The sequence below is a fragment of the Emydura macquarii genome, unplaced genomic scaffold, assembly GCF_026122565.2.
Source record: "Emydura macquarii macquarii isolate MOO-44397 ecotype Brisbane River unplaced genomic scaffold, CSIRO-AGI_Emac_v2 contig_2422, whole genome shotgun sequence".
NCBI lineage: Eukaryota > Metazoa > Chordata > Testudines > Chelidae > Emydura > Emydura macquarii.
Genome location: NW_027132559.1, coordinates 20,327,185 through 20,350,839, shown reverse-complemented (window position 1 = coordinate 20,350,839; position 23,655 = coordinate 20,327,185). Strand labels below are relative to the sequence as shown.

At 42.4% G+C, this 23,655-nt stretch overlaps 2 protein-coding genes across 2 annotated transcripts in view; one reads left to right on the top strand and one right to left on the bottom strand.

The window, feature by feature from the left end:
* Positions 1-4,794, top strand: part of DNAH11 (dynein axonemal heavy chain 11) — a 261,889-nt gene extending 257,095 nt beyond the window's left edge. Inside the window, 2 exon segments of the mRNA XM_067562084.1 lie at positions 171-311; positions 4,544-4,794. Of these exon segments, the coding sequence (XP_067418185.1) occupies positions 171-311; positions 4,544-4,791 (389 nt within the window). The 3' untranslated portion in view covers positions 4,792-4,794.
* Positions 4,795-5,267: 473 nt separating this feature from the next.
* CDCA7L (cell division cycle associated 7 like) overlaps positions 5,268-23,655 on the bottom strand; it is a 33,844-nt gene continuing 15,456 nt past the window's right edge. The window contains exons 2-10 of the mRNA XM_067562083.1: positions 21,966-22,106; positions 17,047-17,181; positions 16,087-16,440; positions 13,490-13,564; positions 12,246-12,434; positions 9,875-10,006; positions 8,188-8,337; positions 6,420-6,556; positions 5,268-5,958 (exon numbers count right to left, since the gene is read on the bottom strand). Of these exons, the coding sequence (XP_067418184.1) occupies positions 5,928-5,958; positions 6,420-6,556; positions 8,188-8,337; positions 9,875-10,006; positions 12,246-12,434; positions 13,490-13,564; positions 16,087-16,440; positions 17,047-17,181; positions 21,966-22,106 (1,344 nt within the window). The 3' untranslated portion in view covers positions 5,268-5,927. The remainder of the gene's footprint in view (positions 5,959-6,419; positions 6,557-8,187; positions 8,338-9,874; positions 10,007-12,245; positions 12,435-13,489; positions 13,565-16,086; positions 16,441-17,046; positions 17,182-21,965; positions 22,107-23,655) is intronic.

The window sequence follows — 23,655 nt, the reverse complement described above, 5'->3', positions numbered from 1 at the left end:
ATTTGAGCTATGGCAGACAACTGCCAGAGAGCCACAGTTGTGTAGCTTTAGCTTGTAACAAGCCTGGAAAGGGTGCTTGGGGGGGGGGGGGGGGCATTAAAATTACTGTCTATGGTGAACTGTTCAGAGTAATCTGTTGGCTTTTTTTTTTTCTTCTTCTTCTTTTAAAGCTATTATGCAGTGCACAGCCCGCAAGAATGACTGGCCTTTGGATAAGATGTGTCTGACTGTAGATGTTACCAAAAAGATCAAAGAAGATTATGGCCACCCCCCTAGGGAAGGAGCATATATTTGTGGTCTTTTTATGGAAGGTAAGATGCCTGTTAAAACTGCTGGAATGTCATCAGCCTTGTCATGACTGATTGAATTTTTCTGCATACCTCATGTATACACTCTGCTACTCTCTAAGATGGATTTACTGTCACCACAGGGAGTTAGATGGGATCTAAGTGTTGCTATTTCCTCCTATTAAAAATCACTGGTGAGTGTGGGACTGATGATGCATTTAGAGTTAGTCCTTAATTGCTGGCATGCATACACTGAGACACAGCCAGTGTCTCTACTTAATAAACTTATACTACCAATAACAAAGCATTAAGATGGACAGTATTGTAACAGAGCAGCAGCTCCTCTAAAGATTGAGAGACACTTCCTGTTTAAAAGAGTCCAAGGCTTCTAGGTGTATTGTCTTGAAATCTGAAGTACTTCAGAGTAGCATTAGCAGGGAAAATTTGGTGTCACTTCAGCAAACGGTTCCTGAGATACAGCTCTCCTAAAAATTAACTGTTTGTAAAAAATCACCTGGGTCTCCTAACATCTTTTTTGCCCACACGAGGCCAAAACTATCAGTTACTCTTATCTTCAACAAAATATCAACCATCTGAAATTTCTCTCAGTAAATTCTCTTTGGGGAAGCAATACTGAAAAACTTATCGAGGGCGAAGTTTGAATCTTTAGGTCAGCATGAGCTAAACTGACATGCCTAAAAACAGTAGGACAATGGAACTGACTGCCTAGAAAGGTTGTGGAAGCTCCTTCACTAGAGGTTTTCAAAAGGAGGCTGGACAGCCATCTGTCTTGGATGGTTTAGACACAACAAATACTGCATTGTGGCAGGGGGTTAGACGAGGCCAGTGGCTCTCAACCAGGGGTACATGTACCCCTGAGAGTATGCAGAGATCTTCCAGTGGGGTCCATCAACATCTATATATTTGGCTAGTTTTACAGCAAGCTACATATAAAGCACTAGCAAAGTCCTATACACACAATGACTTCTTTATATTGCTCTATACACTGAAATGTAAGTACAATAGTTATATTCCAATTGATTTATTTTATAAGTATATGGTAAAAATGAGAAATTAAGCAGTTTTTCAGTAACAGGGTGCAGTGACACGTCTGTATGTTTATGCCAAGACAGTAGTTACCAAGTGAGGTGTAAGTTGGCGGAACGCAAAACAAATCAGATGCCTGAAAAGGGGTACAGTAGTCTGGAAAGGTTGAGAGCCACTAGACTAAATGACCCTTGCAGTCCCTTCTAACCCTGACTGTATGAAATGTGCATAGGCAGCCAGAGTAGGGAATCTTTTGAAACTAGAAGGTTTCCAAGCTATCTGTTAATCACAGTAATTGGGTGGCTCCATGTCATGCTGTGGTCATTGAACCTCAGCTGCACCTGTATGCTCCAAGTTTGAGCCCTATCGTAACACCTTTCAGGGAACATATGTTGTGCATGAATTCTGCAGACGGTCCTTTAAGAGCAAAACTTCTAGTTTAAGAGTAAGATGTTAAAGTGCTGTAAAATCAACAGTCAGACCCATTTTACTTTAGAAACATTTGTAGGAGAGTAAAGAGTTAAAAGCTGGACAAATGGTCAGGCCTAAGTTACAGGAAACGGGGTCAAGGCACGGGCAAACCTTGTTTCTGCTAATTGGTTAGAGTCTGTTATCTCTCCTCTTTTCCTTCCTTCCTGGCCATTTGTGCTGGGACTGAGGCTAATAAAATAACTATTGCCATTTTTGTGCAAAGCCTTCTGGTGGGAAGAAAGCATTATCTTCCTTCTTCCCCGGCATACCTTTACTTCAAAGAATGTTGGTGTCAAATTTATAGGTTTTTAAGGTGATGTGCCTGAGTTCTGTATGGTAATTCTGTAAACAAGAAACAGGGGTGGGTATAATTGTATTCATTATGTAGTTGCTAATATTCATTTTATAGGTGTCAATGTAACCAAATAAGGGTCTATGGGGAGTTGCTAGAAATGTATGCATTTACATACTGTTATGGCTAAAAGAATTGTAAAGTAACCCCCTGGCGGCGTCGAGCTGGCATGAGCAGGCAGTAAAGGGTTCGGCCTCCCCCATCCGCCCCAGGGACAACCTGTTTAACAACGTTGTCAAGGAATTAGCTTGGGAGTACTGGAGCAGTGATGGGGTGCTGGAACAATGCAAGTTGAGGGCTCTGCCCCTTTATTTCCCTACTCTTCAATGCTGGGCTCCAGCCTAGCTATTGTGGGACTATAACACACCGAGACCTTTGTTAGCAAAAGGGATCATTCAAACACTATGTTTTTGAAAAGACAGTTCAGGGCCTGGAGCTTTAAAGAACTGGATTTCCAAAAAGGTAGTTTTTCTACGATCCCTCAAGCGATCATCATCAAAGGGACCTATGCTGTGGGGAAGTTCAGAACCATAAGAGGGGAAATTTGGTTACCTTCCCCTAGTGACATACTTCAGGAGAAAGAAGTGGCACCATCTTTTCCCTACCAGTACCCCTCCAGGCCAAGAAAGAGGGGCTCCCCTTCCCTTCACTGCTCAGGGGAAGGAACCCTGAACTCCCTTCCTTCCCCAGGTTGTTTCTCGCAGTAAGGAAGGCGTTGTGGTTGCCCCTGCTGTTTCTAGGATGAAAGTGAAGTCACAGCCTTAGAAGATGTAGCAGAGGTTTCCAAAACTTCCCCTATCTGTGCCCCTCCAGTACTGAGAGCAGGCATCCATTGGGGTAAGGAGGTGGGAATGAGCATTTTCAGTACAGGGCACCAGGCCCACAAGCTCTGCAACCCTGAGATGAAGAACATCCAGTGAGACGAATGGAGCAGTTCACACTTCTCAGAACTACTGATTCAGGCTGTAGTCATCTCCATGGGGTGTTCTCATTGAGATGTATAGGCCACGTCACAGCTCTCGGAGCCTCCTCTGCTGTAGATGGATGGGGAAGAGCCCTTTCCCCATGCACCAGGGTCCACATTCCTCACTCCAACTGGTATATGCACTGCGTATAGCCCCTCCAAGCTAAGTGGGGGAAGGAGAGGCTTGAAGCTGCAGGTGGGTCAGAGCAGGGTGCGTGTCTGTGTGTCAGAACCATGCAGGGAAGAATGAGGGGGAAAGGAGAGGGTTTTGTTGTGCAGTGAGAGATGTTGGGAGGATTCAGCTGTGTCATCCCCTAATCACAGTTAATAGGCATATTCCTGTGAGCTGCTAAATAGTCAAGTTAATGGAGGACTCTTGGCCACTTGCAGGATCTCGCCTGTCAAGTGTCAATACCTGACACAACAGGTATTACCTTGATGAAGCTTGCTGAGCTCAGCCCCCCTGGGGGGAATAGGGCTGACCTTCACTAACTACCTCATGGTCAAAACTTACCTGGGCCTTTTCTCCACTGACACTTTACAGCAAGACAACTAACTCCACTTCAAAAAACCAACCAGAGTCCTGTAGCACTTTAAAGACTAACAAATGTAATTAAATTACATTTGTTAGTCTTTAAAGTGCTCCAGGACTCTCATTGTTTTTGCTGTATACAGACTAACACAGCTACCCCTCTGGAATTTAACTCCACTTAGTGGTCTTTGTCAAATCATGGGGTTTTTTTGTGTCAGTGAAGACAAACCTAGTGAGAAGCTAACTCCCATTTAAAGCCATGTCTTGCCAACATGTCTACATAGCACCAGAAGACTCCTGGCACAGTCTCAGAGGCTGGGTCAGCTGGCTTGGACTGCAGGGCTAAACCTAGTAGTGTAGCTGTTTGGGCTCAGGCTGAAGCCCTAAGAGAAGGGAACGTCTTAGAGCCCAAGTTCCATGCCGTGAGTCTACACTGCTATTTTAAGCTCTGCAGCTTCAGCCCCCCTGACATGGAGTCACTGCTGCAGGTTTTTTTATTGCTGTGTAAACATGTCCTGAGTTATTCCATTTAGACAGGCATGAGAGGAGAATCCAGTGCACTAACTTTAACTCTTTTTAGAAGCACGTTGTATCTCGCAGACCATAGCTACCAAACTACAGCTTCGAGCAGGCAATCTTCTGTCTTGTATGCTGAGTGCTAGGCTCAAAATAGGATTGTGTGATGAGATATACAGTTAGCAGAGAGTGCAGCTGCACTATAGTACACCATGGCTCACAGGTGAGCTACAGACTTGCCCTCTGGCCACATCTACTCTATCCTCAGAAAAAGGTATCCCTCCCTAAGCAACTCTTAAAATGGCTATATGAATCAGACAGCACACTGCTGCACTTGAATGCTATTTGGAACTGTAGGTCTCTCTTTGTTACAGGAGCTCGCTGGGATATCCAGTCAGGGGTCATAGCTGAAGCCCGGCTCCGGGATCTGACACCAGCAATGCCAGTCATCTTTGTAAGAGCTATTCCAAAAGATCGACAGGAAACTAAAAACACGTATGAATGTCCAGTATACAAAACTAAAAACAGAGGGCCCACCTATGTCTGGACTTTCCCCCTGAAGAGCAAGGAGAAGTCAGCTAAGTGGGTGCTTGCAGGAGTAGCCTTACTTTTGGCAGTTTAATAGTGAGCCTACAGTTACATGTGCTGTATCTCATTTTCCTTTTGACTACACACTGTGTGATATGTTTTTCTCACATTCAGATGTTGTGTACACTTTTTTGCCCTATGACATCCTAGTGTGAAGAGTTAGATGATGCTCTATTGAATGTTGTAAAACTCCTGCAGGAGTGTGGGTCTCTCTACAATGGATTTATATCTGTTAATCAACCTTTTCCTTCAGGTTATTGAAAATTAAACTCTATATCGATCCTGAACACCCTCCCTGCTTTCCCCCTCTCCCCCCCAAACCACTCCTCTATTGAAAATGCTTTATTCTCTTGAAACAGAATGAAACATACAATATTTTACACAACTTTTGACAATCTGAGCTGCATCATATGGGGAAAACTGCTGGTGGTGAGCTTTCTGCTAAGCCCCCATATGCTGCTTCTTTCTCATGAGTGTGGGTTTTTCTTGTTTATTTTTAAACAAACAGAAAAAATGTTTCCATAAAACACCCCCTGCAATTTCAAGTTTTGTGGTTAAAAACCTTTGGTTGCTAAAATGCACATAATTTTAATCCAATTCCATCAGTTCTGGCTGGAATGTATGTTTTTAAAAGGACTCCCTCCCATCTTTGCAGGGGCAAAACTTACTTTTGCCCACAAAACTGAGTGGTTACTTGATTTGCTCAGGCCCAAAAGCAAAGTCTTCAGGAAAACTTGGCTCTTTAGATCAGGTAGTGGTACTGCACCTCATGCAAACTGGAGTGGGAAAAGATATTCCATTTTTACATAATGCTTTAAGCCTCAGCACTGTTTTTATTTAAGATCCACCTCCACCGTTAAATTTTTAGTGCAACGCAATTCCCTTCACAGCCTTTGGAGTTGAGCATCTACTTGGTTCTGTAGCTCTACTGAAAATTAACCACTGAGGAAGAGTGCTGTTCCACTCTATACAACGGGTCTATGCATAGAAGAATGTTCTGCATGTAGATTCCTCTACTAAAGCATTTTCCTGAGAAATCTTTGTATAAGACCAATCAGTAAAAAAACAAAAACACAGAAATGCATATGCTATCTTCTACAATTCTAACTTGTATAAACATTGTAATAAAGTAAAACTTGTCTGCAGGTCAGGTAGCTGCGCTCTGCATCCTCAATTGTCTTCAGTCAGTTGCTTTTGTAAACTAGAAAACAGGTGGGAAAATATTTACTTTATGGAAATGAGACTTTCAAAAGTATTAGCTAAAGCTTTGCTGGTCACAGCTCCAGAGAAGCACAAAAAAATCTGAGTCAATTTAACAAGAAATAAAATATGAAATAGTGATTCAGTTGCTAAAGTACATTCATTTGCGCACTGAAATTGACTAACTCAAGATTTCACATGAGGTCAAGTTCTAGTTTCAAGGGGAATTTTTCTATCAATTTCTGAGTGTCCAGGTTTGGATCCATGGTGAAAAAGATCCAAGTACCTATTTAGACATTTTAGCAAGTTTCAATCTTTTGTGATTGACTTCGGTCTGGATTAAAGCCCCACAAAGTGATTTTTAAATGAAAATAACCTTTTTGAGTGCCTAATTAGAGCTAAGGCAGCACATTTAAAAGTGTGGATTTCACTTCTAAAACACGTATGTGATGATCCTCTTACCTTTCAAGATATTCTTTAACATTGTCATAACCATAAAATTTTGCCAAGTGGATGAGCATTCCTGTGGCACAGCGGCCATCACGCTTGCGACAGTAACTGCAGTTACAGACACCACGACAAGGAGGACAGATCCAATCCTGATTTAGACAAGGAGGGAAAGGTATAGGGGTATAGTTATCTACAAAAGTATTAGATGCAAACCTGTCTTCTCCATCCCATTACCCGCCCAAAACAGCAGGAAGTGCCACTTTTATGTCACAATACATTATACAGGACAAGACTGTATTTTGTAAACAAATACTTTATGGATAACATCAACCAATCTTTTAATCAGGTTCTTAAAAAGTTTGCAGAACTGAAAAAAAAGAATTTCCATTCTTTGCTTCATGATTGCCTTTGAAAAATTCCAAGCTCACACTCAACAAATTCTACTGAACTCAAACACCAGTAATATACTGATTTCCTTAGGGAAATAGGGTTGTAACAGAACCTTAGGCTTCTGTTCCAGCACCCTAGGACCAGATGATAAAAATCCTCCATTAGTAAGATTCAGAGTAACTAAGGCTGAGTCATGTTGAAAGGTCAATTAGCTCCAACTAGGAGAGAGAAGGAATGTCTCTGACCAGAGAACAAGGCGAAAAGGTCCTCAGGCAGGACCTGTAGGCGAATATTTATGTTTAAACAACGAGAGTTCTGTGGCACTTTAAAGACTAACAAATTTAATTTAAATTTGTTAGTCTTTAAAGTGCCACAGAACTCTCGTTGTTTTTGCTGTATACAGACTAACACGGCAACCCCTCTGGAACTCTTCATTTATGTTTAAGTAACCAGTAAAGCCAAATTCCAGGAAGGGGTGGGTTTGGACACTAACTCAGAGGCTGTATGATCTGTTAAGAGAGCCACACAGGACATCCAGTTAATCTGAAAGGAAAAATATTTAAAACTGATGTTTTAAAAAGGACACCAAAAACACAGAGGGGTTCAGAGAGGAGAGGAGGTCTGCTGGCTGCAACATGTGACTTCAGGAGCTTGCTCTGGGGGCCAGGAAAATATGTCTTAACAAGGTGGCAGAACTAAGATCTTGTATAAAAACACTGGACTCTTCTGTTACTAGGCCCAGGATTAACTCCTGCTTTGTCATGCTGGAAGGTGGATCAGATTAGCTCCACCAGGATATGAAGGGGAAGCAGATTATGTTTGTCAGAGGGTGGGTGAGAAAGAGGAAAGCTTGGAAAGGAAGCTTCGGTTGAGATTTATGATGTATGTGAGTTGGCAGGACAGCTAGACTCCACGAAAGGGTATGAGTTCAGACACTAAGGATCTATGCACTCTGTTGAGGAGAGGATAGGGGCTCAATTTATTCATGGAGGGCAAAGGGAAAGAAAGAGGACCAACCCTAAATTATTGAGGTTCTTTCATTCCCCATGTTTAAGTTTAGTATCTGCATTGCAGATTAGCCCACTGAAAGCATCAGGGAAGGAGGCAAAAAGCGACAGAACTCATGGGAGTCAGGTCCCCTTTCTTCTTCTAAGCCCATGAGTTTATTCCCCACCATCTGGGGTGCAGGCTCAGCCTGAGAACAAGTAAGAGGAGGCCAAAAGCCCTGCACTCTCATCCCTACCTCAGCAAAATCAGTATCAATTATAGCCACACCACTCAGGCTGTTGTGTGGCAGAAAGTTTGAATTTCATGTTATCGAAGAAAATCCATGATTGTCAAGCTAACAAAGCCATAATCATCATATTATTCTTTTAACCCAAATACCTACTGGATCTAGAAGTGCCGATTTCACATCTTCACCATATCGATTACGAAGACATGGCCCACAGAACTGTCCTCTGACACCCCCACACCCTTGATTACGACAGACTGTCTTAGTGTCAATTGTCTTCTGTCGACACTGGTGGCACGTACTACCCTAAAGTTAGAAAGGAGGGAGAGAATGAATGATGTGTACAACTTCAGCATTTCACATCATGCTGAACTTCTTGACTCCCGCTGTTGGAATTCTCTGACACACCTCTAACAGCAGGTGGAAAGCACTAAAACATCTCCTCGGGAACCACAGGCAACTAGTTTAATAAAACATTAGTAAAAACCACAATTTCCACTACCATGATTACTTCTACGGTGCCCAGAAGTACGCTAGGTATTTTACAAAACAAAGATATGGTCCCTGTCTTGAATGCTTAGGAATCTAATGAGCTACATGAACCCTATGTTACGTTTCTGGTTCCAGTCCAACCTGGGCAAAGGCCAGGAACCCACAGTCGCTCAGCAGTGATTTATCTAGGAGATTAAGGTACATCATTGATACATACCAAAAGGATCCCCATCCAGATCTTTGAGGCCATAGCATGGGCCTTTAAAGAGAAGGAGGGGGATGTTAAAAGAGGGTATATGGGAATTGTCTGTACTCCATAAGGATGCAAAAGATTCCTGGGGCAGGGGAAATAAAAGCACTGCTTAAGGAATATATATATATTTACTAGTCGATACATCAGACAGTGCCCCAACAGCAAATGCAATCCATTCAAACCCATGGCTTCCCCAGGGCAGCAAGCACCGCTAACCCCACGCTTTTGCTGGCTGGGTTTCTGGAACTAGAGAACCTGAGAGGAAGACAAATGCAATCTTCACAGGGATTTAAAAAAAAAAAAAGTGATTACTGCAACCTGTTTATGCTACAAGTTCATCCTCTTGCCAGTAAGACCACCAGATGAAAAACATGATATTGCCTACAAACTAATATCCACTATTCTAAAATTCCAGGGTATTAGATACTCTTCATGCCGCAATCCCTGTGACACAGCATCAAACCCCAAAACAAAAGGTGCCCGTGTGCAATTTATATCTATGCAGAGATAAGGGGCAAAATGGGTGTTTACCAGATTAGCCTGACTTATGCATCGACATGCCTCAAACATGTATTAAGGGGCTTTTGAATAACTCTCTCTTCTCCAGGTGTTCGCATTCCTCACACACGATGACCCTAAAGGTTAATTTATGGCAAGGGGGACAGGGGAGGCTCAGGGGAACACAAATGGGATTTGGAGAAATTTGACTCTAGGTCAGTGGCTTATACGGAGGCCACATCATTCATGGCTACGTCCACCTCCATCTAATAGCCCTTTGGTGGAAGTGAATTGGTGGTCTCAGTATAGTTCCCACTGAACAGGTAGCAGAACACAGCCACAGCTGGCTCCTGTTTGCAAACAGTGAGAGATGGCTGAGCATCAAAAGTGCACAGCCTTCCCCCTGCTAGAGGGGTTCCCTCTGAAGCAAAGGAGAGAAGCTTCCCTGCTGTACCCACACTGTAGATAAATACAGCACTGCAGTCTCCAGGACTCTCACTCTGGCACTTTTTAATGAGCATGAAATTCAGTTCATAAAATGAAGTAGTTTACCATATGCCCCTCACTGTAAGCAGTCAAAAGAAAACAGCAGGCACCTACCAGGACTTTATCATAGATTTTATCTTTAACTGTAATTGCGATATTCTCCAAATCCTCATCAGTAATGTCTTCAACAGGACGGAAAGATGAGTATTTAGATGACCGTCTCCTTTTGCGCACTCCACAGTTACCCTACAAAACAAACTCATCTCATCACTTTTCGTCCTACGATAGATAAAGTGCTTTTATCTTAGATCAAATATGCAATCCCAAAGGCTCTGACTGTAGGAACAGAACATATAGCTAGGGTTTGGGCTCACCTCCAACTCCCTATCCTTCCTACCATCCCAGCCTTTATTGCTTCCATCAGCTTTAGCACCTCCTCATCCTTATTCCCCCACCCCTTCAAACATCATCAAAATCCCTATCCTACTCCACATCCTTCCCTCTCTCTGAAGAAATCTGCCCCAGCCCCAACTCTCTTTCCACCCCCATCCCTCACATCTCCTCCACCTTGCTCCAACATAAACTCCTCCCCTTTGTTTCCTCCACTGACAGTCAACCACACCACCTATCTGCTTCCTCCCTCACAGAAAAAAGATCACTACCATCCACCTTTTCATCTCTTGCTCCCTCCATCTCCAGCACCCACTGAAACCTTCCTCTTTATCCAGCTCATTCCTTCATTTACTTTGAGCAATCCTCCCTATTAGACAAAAATATGGTCCCTGTTCTGAATGCTTAGGAATCTAATGTGCTACATGAGCCCTATGTTGCATTTCTGGTTCCAGTCCCGGGAACTTCCCTTCCATGTAACTCATCTGCCAGCCACCGACTCCTTCCCAACCATTCTTCTCTCAACTTCGAAACCAAGCTCTCCTTCTGCTGCTGCTTCTCCTTCCAATCCCCACTCCCATCCTCAAGAGATTTCAACTTCCACACTGATGTCCCATCTGACCCTTTAGTCTTTCTCTCATCTTCTTGTCTGTCCTTCAGCATAGAATCAACTCTCTGAAATGGCCGTTCACTTTTCACTCAACCCTACTGCCTATCTGATTTTTCAGTAATTTAGTTCCCTCTACAACCATCACCATCTACTTCAACTATGCCCACCTTTTCATACTGTGACCTCCCATCCACAATGTCTATGCCTCTCCTCTCCTCATTTCCCCCTCCCTCTCCTCACTGTTTAATAAAACTGATTCTACTTTCTCCTTTAGCATTGACTCTCTTGCACCTCTCCCCAACCAAAGTCCACCCCAATAAATCTCAACCCTGGCTTACCCCCCACATCCTATTTCTGCATGCTGACTGTGTCTCATGACCACATGGACATCCACCTGAAAATCCACTCTCTCCTCATTAACTTCTGCCACATACCTCACCGAATAGTGCTAATTTCCCACCTCCCTTGTTGCTGTTAATGTTTATGCTGTGGTAGTACACAAAAGGGTCCAAGTAGGAATAGAGTCCCATTGTGCTTCAGCAGGGCACAAACATAGAACAAAAGATAATCCTTACCATAGAAAGTTTACAGTTTAATAGCAGACAAGACACATGAGAGTATGACTGACAAAAAGGAGGGAAGGGGGAGGAGGACAAATGTAAGAAAAATAGCATTACATAGCTCCAAAAATATTTTGTTGCTTATTTGCAAATTCTGACTTCTCTCACACCCCTCTCTTTCCACACAGGTTCTTACCAGTATTTAAACTGAAGTTCAACAAGCTCGACCTCGATTTCCACTCCTTTCTAACACTCTCCCTATTTCTCTTCTGTCACCAAGAGTGAAGTTGTTCACTTCTCCTCCTCCAGTAATCCTATTCCCTCTCACCTCGTCACCTCACTCCCTACTCCGCCTACAACCTAGCACACCGTAGGCACGACTGGATTTCAAATGCTAAGGCTATGTCTACAAAGTCACTGCCGTCAGATCGACTTCTGTGGATCGACTGAGTGGTCAGTGAAGACCCACTCAGTCAATCCGGAAATCGACATATTAAGACCACCTTCTCAAGTGGCGCAGTGCAGTGAAGACAGCGCGCGAACAGAAACAGAGAAGTCGACGGGAGTTACACAAGTTTTTTGCATAGCTTGCGTAACTCCGGTTGACTGCCGCCAAATCTCCGAGGTAAGTGTAGACAAGCTCTAAATAATACAAATATTAAGCTGATACATAATCATATAATTAGATACACATTCACATGGGATGGGTTATATATTGAAATAGCTTGGCTGACTAGGGGTGGGGTATGCTCCCGGATCCTTTTTTCTCCTGCGTCTAATCCCAGCACAAATGCTAAATCCCAGCTAAATGCTAGTTAGCTTTCTGCTGCATCTGTCCTCATTCTAAATGCTGGTCAGCTGACAGTAGCTTGAGCGACATCTCCAAAAGACAAAGGTTAGTAAACAAACTAAATCTGGCCAATACCCCACTCAGTCTCTTCTTTATTAGGAGATTTTGTTGTCTGTAACTACGAAAGTGTTCTGCAAATTTGGCCGCAGACACAGTGAAGTTTTCCAAGGCAAATTTCTCGGGTGGACGAGCGTTTCTGGTTGGATTTGTACGTCGCTCTATTTGGCCTTCAGAAAATGTCCTCCTCGGGGTTTTCTTCTGTTTCTAGAGGAGAAAAAAAAGTTTCCATCAGAACTGTCTCCTCAGCCTCAGTGTTGTGTGTCTGGGGTGAGGAAATACCAGAGATTACATGGGCATGGGACTACCAGACCTACACGTCTATCTGCACAGCTCTAGGAGGTCATCCTAGCAAACTCTGTAATAGAAAAACTTTGTAGGGAATCTCTCTAGATGCAGATTTTTGCTACAATACTCTGTAATTGTTACTTTAAAAAGAAATGAAAAAGCATTTACGTACAAGATGATAAGTGGAGATCATTGCCATAAGGACAGGCATTCTAACACTCTACTAGTAAGGTTCTTTCGAGAATAAAAATACTGAAGTGCAGCCAACAAGGAGCAAGCCTTTCACATATCTTATAATTTGGTCACAAACGACTTAATTATCAGGGCAACATTTTACAAAGACTTCCCAAAGTCAGGAACGTGGGTATGCAACCCTCCTGGAGTATGTGTGAACTTGGAATAATTAATAGGTGGTTAACATTATCCCACAGTAATCACAGAAGATTAGGGATTTCTATTCTGGTAGCCAAAAAGAGTCACTCTAGAGGTAGAACACAGAATCATACTGCTATTATGCAGGACTGGTCGAGTCTTCCCGTCACAGCTCTAATGGAAACATGGACTTTAACAAAAAGGAAAATTAGCAAAAAACGGACAGGATATGAAAAGACAGTGAAGAAACTACTCTCTTTAGCTTTCCAGCTACAAGATCCTATCTGCTCTCCAACCACCATTCTCACATATACACATTTGTTTGTCCAGTATCTCATAAGCATCTCTGGACCTAGGGTTAATGGAGCAGTGCCTAATTCTAGGTCTATTTCTTTTGCAAATACATTGAATAAATTGAACTGTTTCTTTACATGTATATCTTGGTAGCCTAGACCTCCCTTTTATATAACATACAACTAATATCAAGTCAATACAAACAAAATTACCCCAAAAAAGGATAAAATTATTCATCAGAAGACACACACATCTCAGTCAAGTTCAGCAACAATATATATTATATTTAATGAAATATTGAAACTTACAGAAGGAGTTGAGGTGGGTGTTTTCACTGGAAACAGTTCAGGTATGGAATTCAGTTCTGCTAATAACTGGGCAAGCTGAAATTAATAAAGATACCATACTGAAAGTCTCACTGCAAACTTACTATTATTTAACACTCAGTCCTTACCATACTCTGTTTTCACACATATTCTGAATTATTTCCAAATACATTAAATCCTACAGTAAGTAACCACTCTTTAAAACACTTCGTTTAAACCTCTACTCCTAAATGTTCAAAGCTCTATAGCAGGTTTTAGCAACATGAGTTCCACTGATTTTTACTAAAGTCATGTAGCTAAAATCACATCCAGCGCTGTCAAATGTTGCTCTAAAGAAGTGTGTTACATCGAGGTTACAGTATCCATGACCAATAATGACTGAAATTTGCAGTTAACATGGGAAAGCTAATCCCTTGGCAACAAGAGTGGACCTAACTGCACCAAGAGATTATAAGAAGTAAGAGGTTTCTTGTGGGCTATCTTGGTACATGCTTTCCTAATACAAAATTGTGGCACACTGTAAGTTATTTTGATAGTGCAGATTTAGGTTATGTACCCACTACAGCTTACGTCAATATAAGTCACATCGCTCAGGGATGTGAATAAGCCGCCCTCCGAGCGATGTTACACTGATCTAGGCTCTGGTGTGGACAGTGCTATGTCTGCAGGAGAGCTTCTCTCACTGACATAGCTACCACCGCTCGCAGGGGCTGGAGTAATTACACCTACAGGAGAGCTCTCTCCTGTCAGTTTAAGCGTCTGCACTAGCAGTGCGGGTAAGCTCTGTAGCGTAGCCATAGTCCCAGTGACTTTTGATGGTTGGACAGAATTTTCTCCTATTCATTCTTCCTCAGAACCCAGTAAGGACATTCAGCAGCTTCCTGCTATACAAGAGCCCAGCATGAAATCTCTACTAGCGAGGCCACACCTGCCACCTTCCACAGAGCAGCTGGGAGCCAGCCTATAGTAATCAGGCTTTTACATTTGTGTATGTACGATTATAAATACACCCCTTTGCAAAGCAATGTACTAAAAGACTCCCCTTGGTCAGCATCCTGCCTTCCCTCCCCCAATGGCAAGTGTGATGTCACCAGCACAGTGCATGCTAGGCAAAGTAGCAGTAACACTCTGCTGTACTTGAACTATATGAGACCTCCAAACTCAGGTCCTGGACCTGTGCCCCTCTTCTCTACATCACCTCGACCGGCCATTTTGAAATACTATTGCCTTGCTCTGAAGGGAGTCACACCTTGGGCTTCAACAGCTGCTGGCAATAGGGAGCTTCCTAAGAGGGAAAGACCTTCATGGGGAAAATGGAGGAGATTCTTGGCTACCAAAAGTCAGACAACCATGGCAGAACTGGATGTGGATTTGAAGAGACCACAAACAGTGCATGATGCTTCTCAATAAAGATTTAATAGGCTTTTAATTATTATCTAAAAACAGTCACATTTAACACCCACATTAGTGACCTGGAGGAGAATAAAGAGGATGTTAATGAAATTCACACAGATACTGAACTGGGAGTGACTGTAAATACCAGTAAAGACAGCAAAATAATAGAGGTATCTAGACAGATTAGAAACATGGGTAGGAAACTACAAAATCAGCTTTTACTTGGAAAGATACATGCCAGTAGCCTTGGGGGAAAATAATCAAATATTCATGCCCAATGGGAAGCAGAAACATGAGAAGCAGTAAAGCTGAAAGGGCAACAGGGGACTGAAATAAAACATGGGTCTGTATCACAATATAGCAGCAGAAAAGGCCAATGACCCAAATGCATCGTGACTCAGAACAGGAAGGTAACAGTCCTTCTAACACACAATACAATGGTATAATAGGAAAGTTTTAACACTAAACTACACTTCTCAAACAAGTGAATAACACAGACTTAAGAGATGTAAAATTCTTGATTGCTTTATCTTATTTTCCATTTAGTAAGCTGCAATAGGTTTCCCAGTCACTGATGTAAATTAACAACTCTAGTGTACAATGACACAACGGAGCAATGCTTTTTGATAGGAACTGGTTACAAGGTATGTCTTCACTACAGAGTTAACCTGAGCCCTTACTTGGTTGTTGCCCCAAATCCCTCTCCCATCCACATACACAAATCTCTGCCCCGTGTTTTGTGGTACTTTCAACCTAAGCTAGCTGGCAAGACTATATAACCAAGACCCTGGTTATACAGGCTAGAGCCAAGGTGAGGCTTTCACTCAGACAGGTAACCCACACACATTGTAGCAAAGACGCAGACTAAACCACTCCAATGTCTTCCCACAATTCTCCCAGTGCGCCCAAGACACACAAGTTCTCCCACAATTCACTGGGAGTGGCTCAAGTTTACAGTAGCCCAAAGAACCCTGGGAAATCCTCCCAAGCAGCCTAGTGACGCACATACAAAAGAGTGCAGCCCCAGTGTAGACACAGTAACTCAAGTGTGGCTTTGCAGTGTGGCTGCTCACACTCAAGCAAGGCTAACCTGAGCGCTCGGACTCAGATGCCCATCACTCAAGTAAACTCTGCAGTGAAGACATACCCTTAGCGAGTACTGGCTTTTGCATGCTTCACCTTACCATGGCTTTATTTTCTTTGATGTTCATGGCTCTTTTAAGCAGAGCGCTGGAGCTTTCTTCCCGCGTCTCTTTAACATCCTCCTCAGACTCTGAGGCAGACCCCTCTCGTTTCTTCCATCGCTTGCTGCTTTTCTCTCTTGTAAGAGTTTTCGGGGGTTTATTGTCTTGCGAGTGTAACTTGGAAAAAGTCGGTTCAGGCACCTTCTCGGCAGACTTTCTCGTGGGGAACTGAAACGCCACACGAAGGCCAAAGCTTCTTCTCTTGGGAGAAGCCTTCTCCTCTTCCTCCTCCTCCTCACTACCCAGTAAAGATAAATTATTGTTCTCTTCATCACTCAAATCTGATTCCACTGGCTGAAAGCAGAGATAATTAATACATTATACTGACAGCTGTCACATGGAAACAGGCCACTTTTTATCCTCAGTATTAGCATAGACTATTATTAAGTAACAGCATCTGAACAACTGGAAACGTCATCTAGTGTTGAGCTAACCAACAAGTTTATTTTTAAAAATGAAACTGTTCACAGTGGGTTCAATTTTGTCCTTTGCAGGGACCAGTGCAATTCCCATTAATTATGTAAGTGTGCGGGACTTAAGTTGCACATAGATTTTGTGCTGGCTTCTGCAAAGCGATGAATTTCATTTGCAGTGAACAGTAGCCATCTTCAATCCTTCCCTTAAGCAGATGGGACTTCATTACATGCACTAGTCGATATTCTCCATCTCTGGCTTTGATGATACAATAATAAAAGATTATATATTAAGGAAAATTTGTGCAAGTTCTTCTTTTAACACAACACTTATCTTCAGCATAAATGTTTGACATTGTTACATAACAAAACAAATTTCAACCAGCTGTATGAAAACAAGAGGATTATTCAAAGAAAGAAAAAGGGCGTGGCGGGGGGGGGGGGGGAGGCTGTGTGTGTCTGAACACAACAAAAATGCTAGCTTTACCATCATTCCATTCACGTTGTTTATATCCACCTCACTTGGCGCAAAGCCTTCAAACACTTCACTTTCTGAATCAGTGTCTTCAGTGAAAATTCTCCTCAGTTCCTCAGACAGGTACTTGGATTGAAATCGAACATCCTGTTGAGCAAGCATAAGGAAAATCACAACAGCTAGGACACAGTTTGCCACTCACAAAGTATTCAAATAATTTTTCCAATCCAAATCAGAAAATGCTCAATATTAATGAGTTACTGAGCACATGGTATGTTCCTGTGAAAATGTTAAATGCAAAAGCTGTCACAAGAAAAAGACACACTGGGTTTCAGTCCTATCAGATATTTCAAATGAACATAGATACTTTCCAGTTCTGCTATCTTTTTAAATCTTTTTAAAAGAGGATTTTATTTTTAAATTGAGCTTGTCTTTTTTGCTGCATTATGGTGCATAAAGCTGGTCTGAGAAGGATTTGTTTTTTTAAAAAATAAACACATTTTTTTTTAAACCTAAGAAATGGTCTTCTCTGGGTTCATTGGAAGAGGTGTTGGGGGTCTCAGAAGATGGATATTACCTTTCACACTTCAATTGAAGTGGAAGAGGGAGCTGAATCATCAGCAAAGGTTCATAAGAACAGAAGAGCAGACATACTGGGTTAGACCAATGGTCCACCTAGCCCAGTGTGCTGTCTTCCGACAGTGGTCAATGCCAGATGCTTCAGAGGGAATGAACAGAACCGGTAATCATCAAGTGATCCATCCCGTCAGCCATTCCCAGCCTCTGACAAACAGCAATCCCTGCCTATCCTAATAGCCATTGAAGGACCTATCCTCCATGAACTTATCTAGTTCTATTTTGAATCCCATTCCTTCTATCCAAAAAGTCAGTCCATCATTGAAGTTAAATAAGTGAAAACAAAAATAAGTTTTAAACAATCTAACTAAAAATTGCTTTTGCTCAACTTCCAATTACTCAACTCCCACTCTTTCTTTGCTCACGCAATATCATTTTATTAACTCTCCAGTCATCACAGGGTCTTCCAAGCTAGACAGAAAGCAAATTTCTTATGTTAAAAACTAGTGAAAAGAAAAATATTTTCCACAAATAAATAAAAGAAAAGCCCCAAACATCTTTCGGGTCTTGCTTGCACATCATACAGAAACAAAAAGGGGTTGAAGCCCATTTTTTCCCTTTGCACATCACCTTCATGCACAATTGGTTTACCATGCATATAAAGAAAGCAACAATATACGTCTCACAATGAGGAAGGGAAATTTGTAAAAGAAACAATATAGAAAAGCTTCCAAGCATCTGTCAATGTGTCATTATTGCTATCTTGAAAGGCAGGACTTGCTCAGGGCAGGGGACGTGCACACAATCACTCCATACCTGCCTTTTTTAAACTCAGTACAGTTCACTTGAGACAGTTAGCTTCCCCAGTTTTCTTTGGCTGTTTTTAACTCCCACACAAGATACATAAATGACCTTTCATACAACTGCACTTGGCTAAATATCTTTATTCTCTCCTTCAATTCCCTCCCTTCTCTGACTTTAATTATACACTTCTTTATGTTGAGATAATATCTGGTGAAAAATAGATATAATAGATGAGTGGAAAAACTTGCAGGGGAATAGAGGAAAAATCATTGCATATATTGTTTCTTTACACTTAAAACATCTCCTACAAATTATTATGGGTAATTGGAGTGAGTTTTCTCTGAGCAAAATCACTTTGTTCTTTTGTTGATAGCTGCAGTGCAGCTGCTTGAGAAAGGAACAAACACAAAAGGGAAGTAACTTTAAAGTGAAACTGTATTTCTCTTGGAGAAAAACTGAAGTTTGTGTTCGCGCTTTACTTTCATAAAACTTTGCAGCGCTGGCTAGAAAGACTATCAGTCAGTTGGTTAGCTCTGTTACAGTGACTGTAAATACAAGGACCAGTAATATGCAAGAACAATAAAGTGTGGCATTTCCTCTAGAGAGGTGTCCCTTACAGCAATTTTACTATATAGGAAGCAAATAAGAAAGGAGAAATTAGTGCAACTAGGCTATGTCTACACTACAAGTGCAACAGAAGCTGAGCTACCACAGTAGCACTGTAGTGTAGACGCTTCCTACGTCGACAGAAGGAATTTTCTGTCTATGTAATTAATCCACCTCTTCAAGAGGTGGTAGCGAGGTGAATAGAAGAATTCTTCCATCGACCTAGCTGTGTTTACACTGGAAGTTAGGTCACAAATATTTCACAGCCCTGAGCAACAAAGCTAGGTTGATCTAATGTTTAAGTGTAAACCAGGCCTGTGACACAAGTGAGGAGATTACAGGAGAGACTTTCAGGACAATCTGCAAGGGAAGAGACATGCAAAACTCTATACTGATAACAGCATTTGAGTATCAAAGGGTCTGTACACACTAGTGCTGACTTCGGTATAACTTAAGTTGCTGGGGGGTGTGGAAAAACAACCCCCCTGACCAATGCAGGTTATACTGACCTAAGCGCCGCTGTGGACAGCGCTATGTTAGTGGGAGATGCTCTCCCACTGACATAGCTATCGCCACTTGGGAGGTGGAGTAATTATGTTGTTGGCAGAGCTCTCTCCCATCGGCATAGAGTGTGTCTGCACTAGCAGAGCCACAGCAGCACAGCAGCTACATCAGTATAGCTGCACCTCTGTAGTGATTCCAGTGTAGACTAGCCCTAAATCCCCATGAACTACCAAGGCACAAATATGACCCAAGTGATAGTGATTACCTCAACTTCTTTGCCCTTCCCTGCCCAATTCCGCACTGCAGAGCTTCTATTCCCATCTCACCATTTTGCTCTTTCATTGCAGGATAATTCTTCCCGAGGTAAATCTGCCTCCTTTGCAGCATGCACCTAAGGCCCTTCAGGGTTTAAATTACCCAAAGGATGCTGTTTTGGAAACCCAGAGGGTGAAACTCAAGGAAGAATCTGTACCACTTAGAGACCAAGGAGTGGATATCAATATTGCTGGGGATTTAAAAGTAATTCATAGCCTAAGGGCCCAATCCGGGGGGAACAGCATAGACAATAATGGGCAACTATGGAAGAAGGCAGGAAAACATAGTGTTAATTGTAAATTGAGTGATTCTCCCACTTGAACAAGGAAAAATGTGCAATTTTCCAACATCTCACACCAAATTAGAAACTCTACATTTCAGATCTGACAAAAACCTGGAAACGCAGACCTGGAAACGCAGACCTGCAAACCTCTTTCTTGGCTGTGAAAAAGAGATTAGCAACACTGACGGGACCAAATTACAGCAGCGATTTAGAAAGACACAAATGTTTTAACAACTTTACTTTTCCCATATCTCTGATTGATTCCTTATCTCCATTAAACCCAAATAGCTTCCATGCTTTACAGTACACTGGAAAAGCCTTTACCAAGGTCATTCTTTCTCATGACAGCATACGGTATTTTTATTGTTCCTGATCAGTCTGCTGAATTCAGCAACACTGATCACCATCTTTCTTGCCTTTAAAGACAGTACTCTTCTGGGTCTGTTTTGATGGGCTAAAAAAGTGTAGTTTTCAATTATTAGCTTCACTGAGGGGGCAGCCTGGGCTAAGACACTGCTAACAAGACATGTTTCAAACATGTTAGCCTGTGTTTTAACAAGTGTCTTTTCACTCATGTTAAACTACCAGGATTGGAAAACTTTTTTTTTTTTTTTTTTTTTTTTTTGTGGTTGTTGTTGCTGCTGCTGCTATCCAAGGTAGGACACAACACTTGGTTTCTCCTCCTCCTTTGCTAACTGACTGGTCCTTTGGCAGTATCCTTGGTGGCTGTTCATCCAATCCACTTCCCTTAGAGCTGTTAGCATCCCTCAGGACTGCGTCCTCCACCTCCTCTCTGGATCCATATATACACCTGTACACTCTCTTCCTGTAGGTGACCCCATTCCCTCCCAAAGTTTCAGCTACATCTTTAGAACTGATCATTCTCAAATTTACATCTCATCGATAATATGCTAGTACTGTTGCTTCTTCCCCTTCAATACAATTGAAATCTGCTCTTTTGTAATTAACATCACTACTAAAACCTTTGTCCAAGCATTAGTCATCTTTTTTATTACTGTCATCATCTCTTCTCCTCACACCTGCAGTCTATCCGAAATATCACAAAAGCCAACTTCTTCCTTTCAGTGTGCCAACTATGCTACCCCGTCTTGAATCTCTTCGCTATCTTTCTGTCGTTTATCACAAAAACAGATGTAAATTCACCACCTTCTAGCCCGGTAAACTTTGCTTTCATGTAAACCAGTTTCTCTTACGTGCTCCCTGCTCTCCTCCCAGCATCCCTACTCTCCTCATTCTCCACTTTCAGGATTTCCAACTGCCAACTCAAAAAACAAAAAAAGTCTACTATATCTAGTCACCACACTGGTTGGCTATTCCACTACCAAGGCCCAAAGTTATATCTGGGAGTCTCACCGCTAGAACACTTACTGGTGGTTTCTACAGATCAAAGGAATTAAAACAACAATTAAAACAGCAACTCAAAGTGTGAGGTTCCAGTAGAATCCCACTTCAATATTGCAAAGGTGCAACTGATTCATAACTACACATTTTATTGAGCTGTAACGCATTCTCCAGTGTAGGCTATCACTGAATGGCCACTATTCTCTTCTACACACTATGTGGGCAAGTTACAAATACCAAACTCACTCTAGGCTCTCTTCCTAATGCAGAAAGGAAAATGGATTTCATTATGCAAGACGCTTTTGAAAAGACCATTACAAATTAAAAGGAATTAAAGGTAAGCAGTCTTAGTGTTTCTAATAAAAGGATTATAGATTTCCACTTCTGCCAGGAGTTAAGGTCAGGACTGCCCTGAAACAAATTCAAGGAAGTTTTACTGTTCCAAACCAATAGACTAGGGTATATGATAAAAAGTTCCAACCTTTTTTCCTGGCTCCAATGAGTCAAAACTATCACAGCTGTCATCTGATGACAAGGTTTGCATGGGAACATCATCTCCAAAACCGAGAAAATCTTCATCATCACTGGGGGCATTAAAAATGTCAGCCACTTCCTTGGGCATCTGTTTTCAATTCAAAATGAGATGGAAGATAAAGTCAGTCATTGCAATAATAATCTACTAAAAGCTCTAATGGGAATAGCAGCATTTTAGTCATTTGTCACTCTCTTATTCACATACAAATATACATTATACAGAATATGCAAAGCAGAATAGTATCTCAATAAGCCAAACTCCACAGGATGCTGTGCAGATTGCTTTAATGTATAAGCACAGACCCCAGTTCGACAAACATTTCTGAATGCACTTAACAGGACACCTCACAGAAGTAAAGATAAGCACAATACATAAGTGTCTGCAGGATTGAGGCTGTAGATTTTAATCACAGAAATATGCCATATGGATCTTTATATCAAGGTTTAAGTAGTATCTTCAAACTCACTACCATCCACAATCTAATGATGCAGCAAACAGTTCAGAAATGAGGATTGTCACACATTTCATTCATTTAAAAAAGGTCTGCCTGTGCAGAGACTTCAGTTGTAGGCTTTTAATCCTTTTTATAATATTTATAGTTACAGTAAACAACAATTTGCAATGTTTTTTAAAATACAATTATTAATATTCATTTATTGGATACTCATTGCTAGACAAGATTTATTTTGGAACATTCAGTACGACAAACCAAACCCATGCTGCCCAGAGCTCTGTCAGCTAGAAACCCAGGATTTAATCAGTTGGGAAGCTCTAGACAAAGATATCTTCTAGGTCTTGATAAAAATGACCAGGTTTGTGTTTAATCATACTTTCATACAGGGAGCAAATTCCAGGGGCACAGCCCAAATGTTAAGGAAGTTCTGCCACCTGCACCCACAGCTTCACTTTTGGGACATTACAGTCTAAGGCCTTGTCTACACGAGGAAAAGAAGTCGACATAAAATATGTCGACTTTCAGCCACCGCTATAATTACAGTGTACACACTACTTTCCTTAGGTCGATGGAGTACATCCTCACTAGGACCACTTCCACCGACCTAAGGGGCAGTGTAGGGAGCTAAGAGACCCCTCTCTCAGCTCCCTGCCAGAAGCCCACAGGCTCCCTGGTCCTGCCATCTCCCAGGAGGCCCACTCAGTCCCAGCTCCCAGCCACCCACATTCTGGGAAGCCGGGCGGCAGCCGCTCACATCCTGTCTGTCCCAGTTCCCAAAGCCTGGTGGCAGCCTCCCACACCCCACGCTCAGAGCCCCTGCGCTCCGGGCTCGCAGCCGATGGCAGCCTCCTGTACCCCAGCAGCTGCTTCTCGTGCCCTGCAAGCCAGGTGGCAGCCTCCTGCACCCCAGCTCACAGCCAGGAGCCTGGCAGCAGCCGCCCTTGTCCCAAACCCAGCGGCTTGCCCAGCTCTGGCTGCCTCCTCCCTCCGCTAGAGCAGTGAAGAAAAGGGTTACTTACCTTCCGTAAAGGTTGTTCTTCGAGAAGTGTTGCTCATGTCCATTCCAAGCAGGTGTGCGCGCGCTGTGTGCAGTCATCGAAGGTTCCCCCTGCCAGTGGTACCTGTCGGGATGGTGCAGGTGCCCCTGGAGTGGAGCCTCCATGGCGCTGTATATAGGGGCCC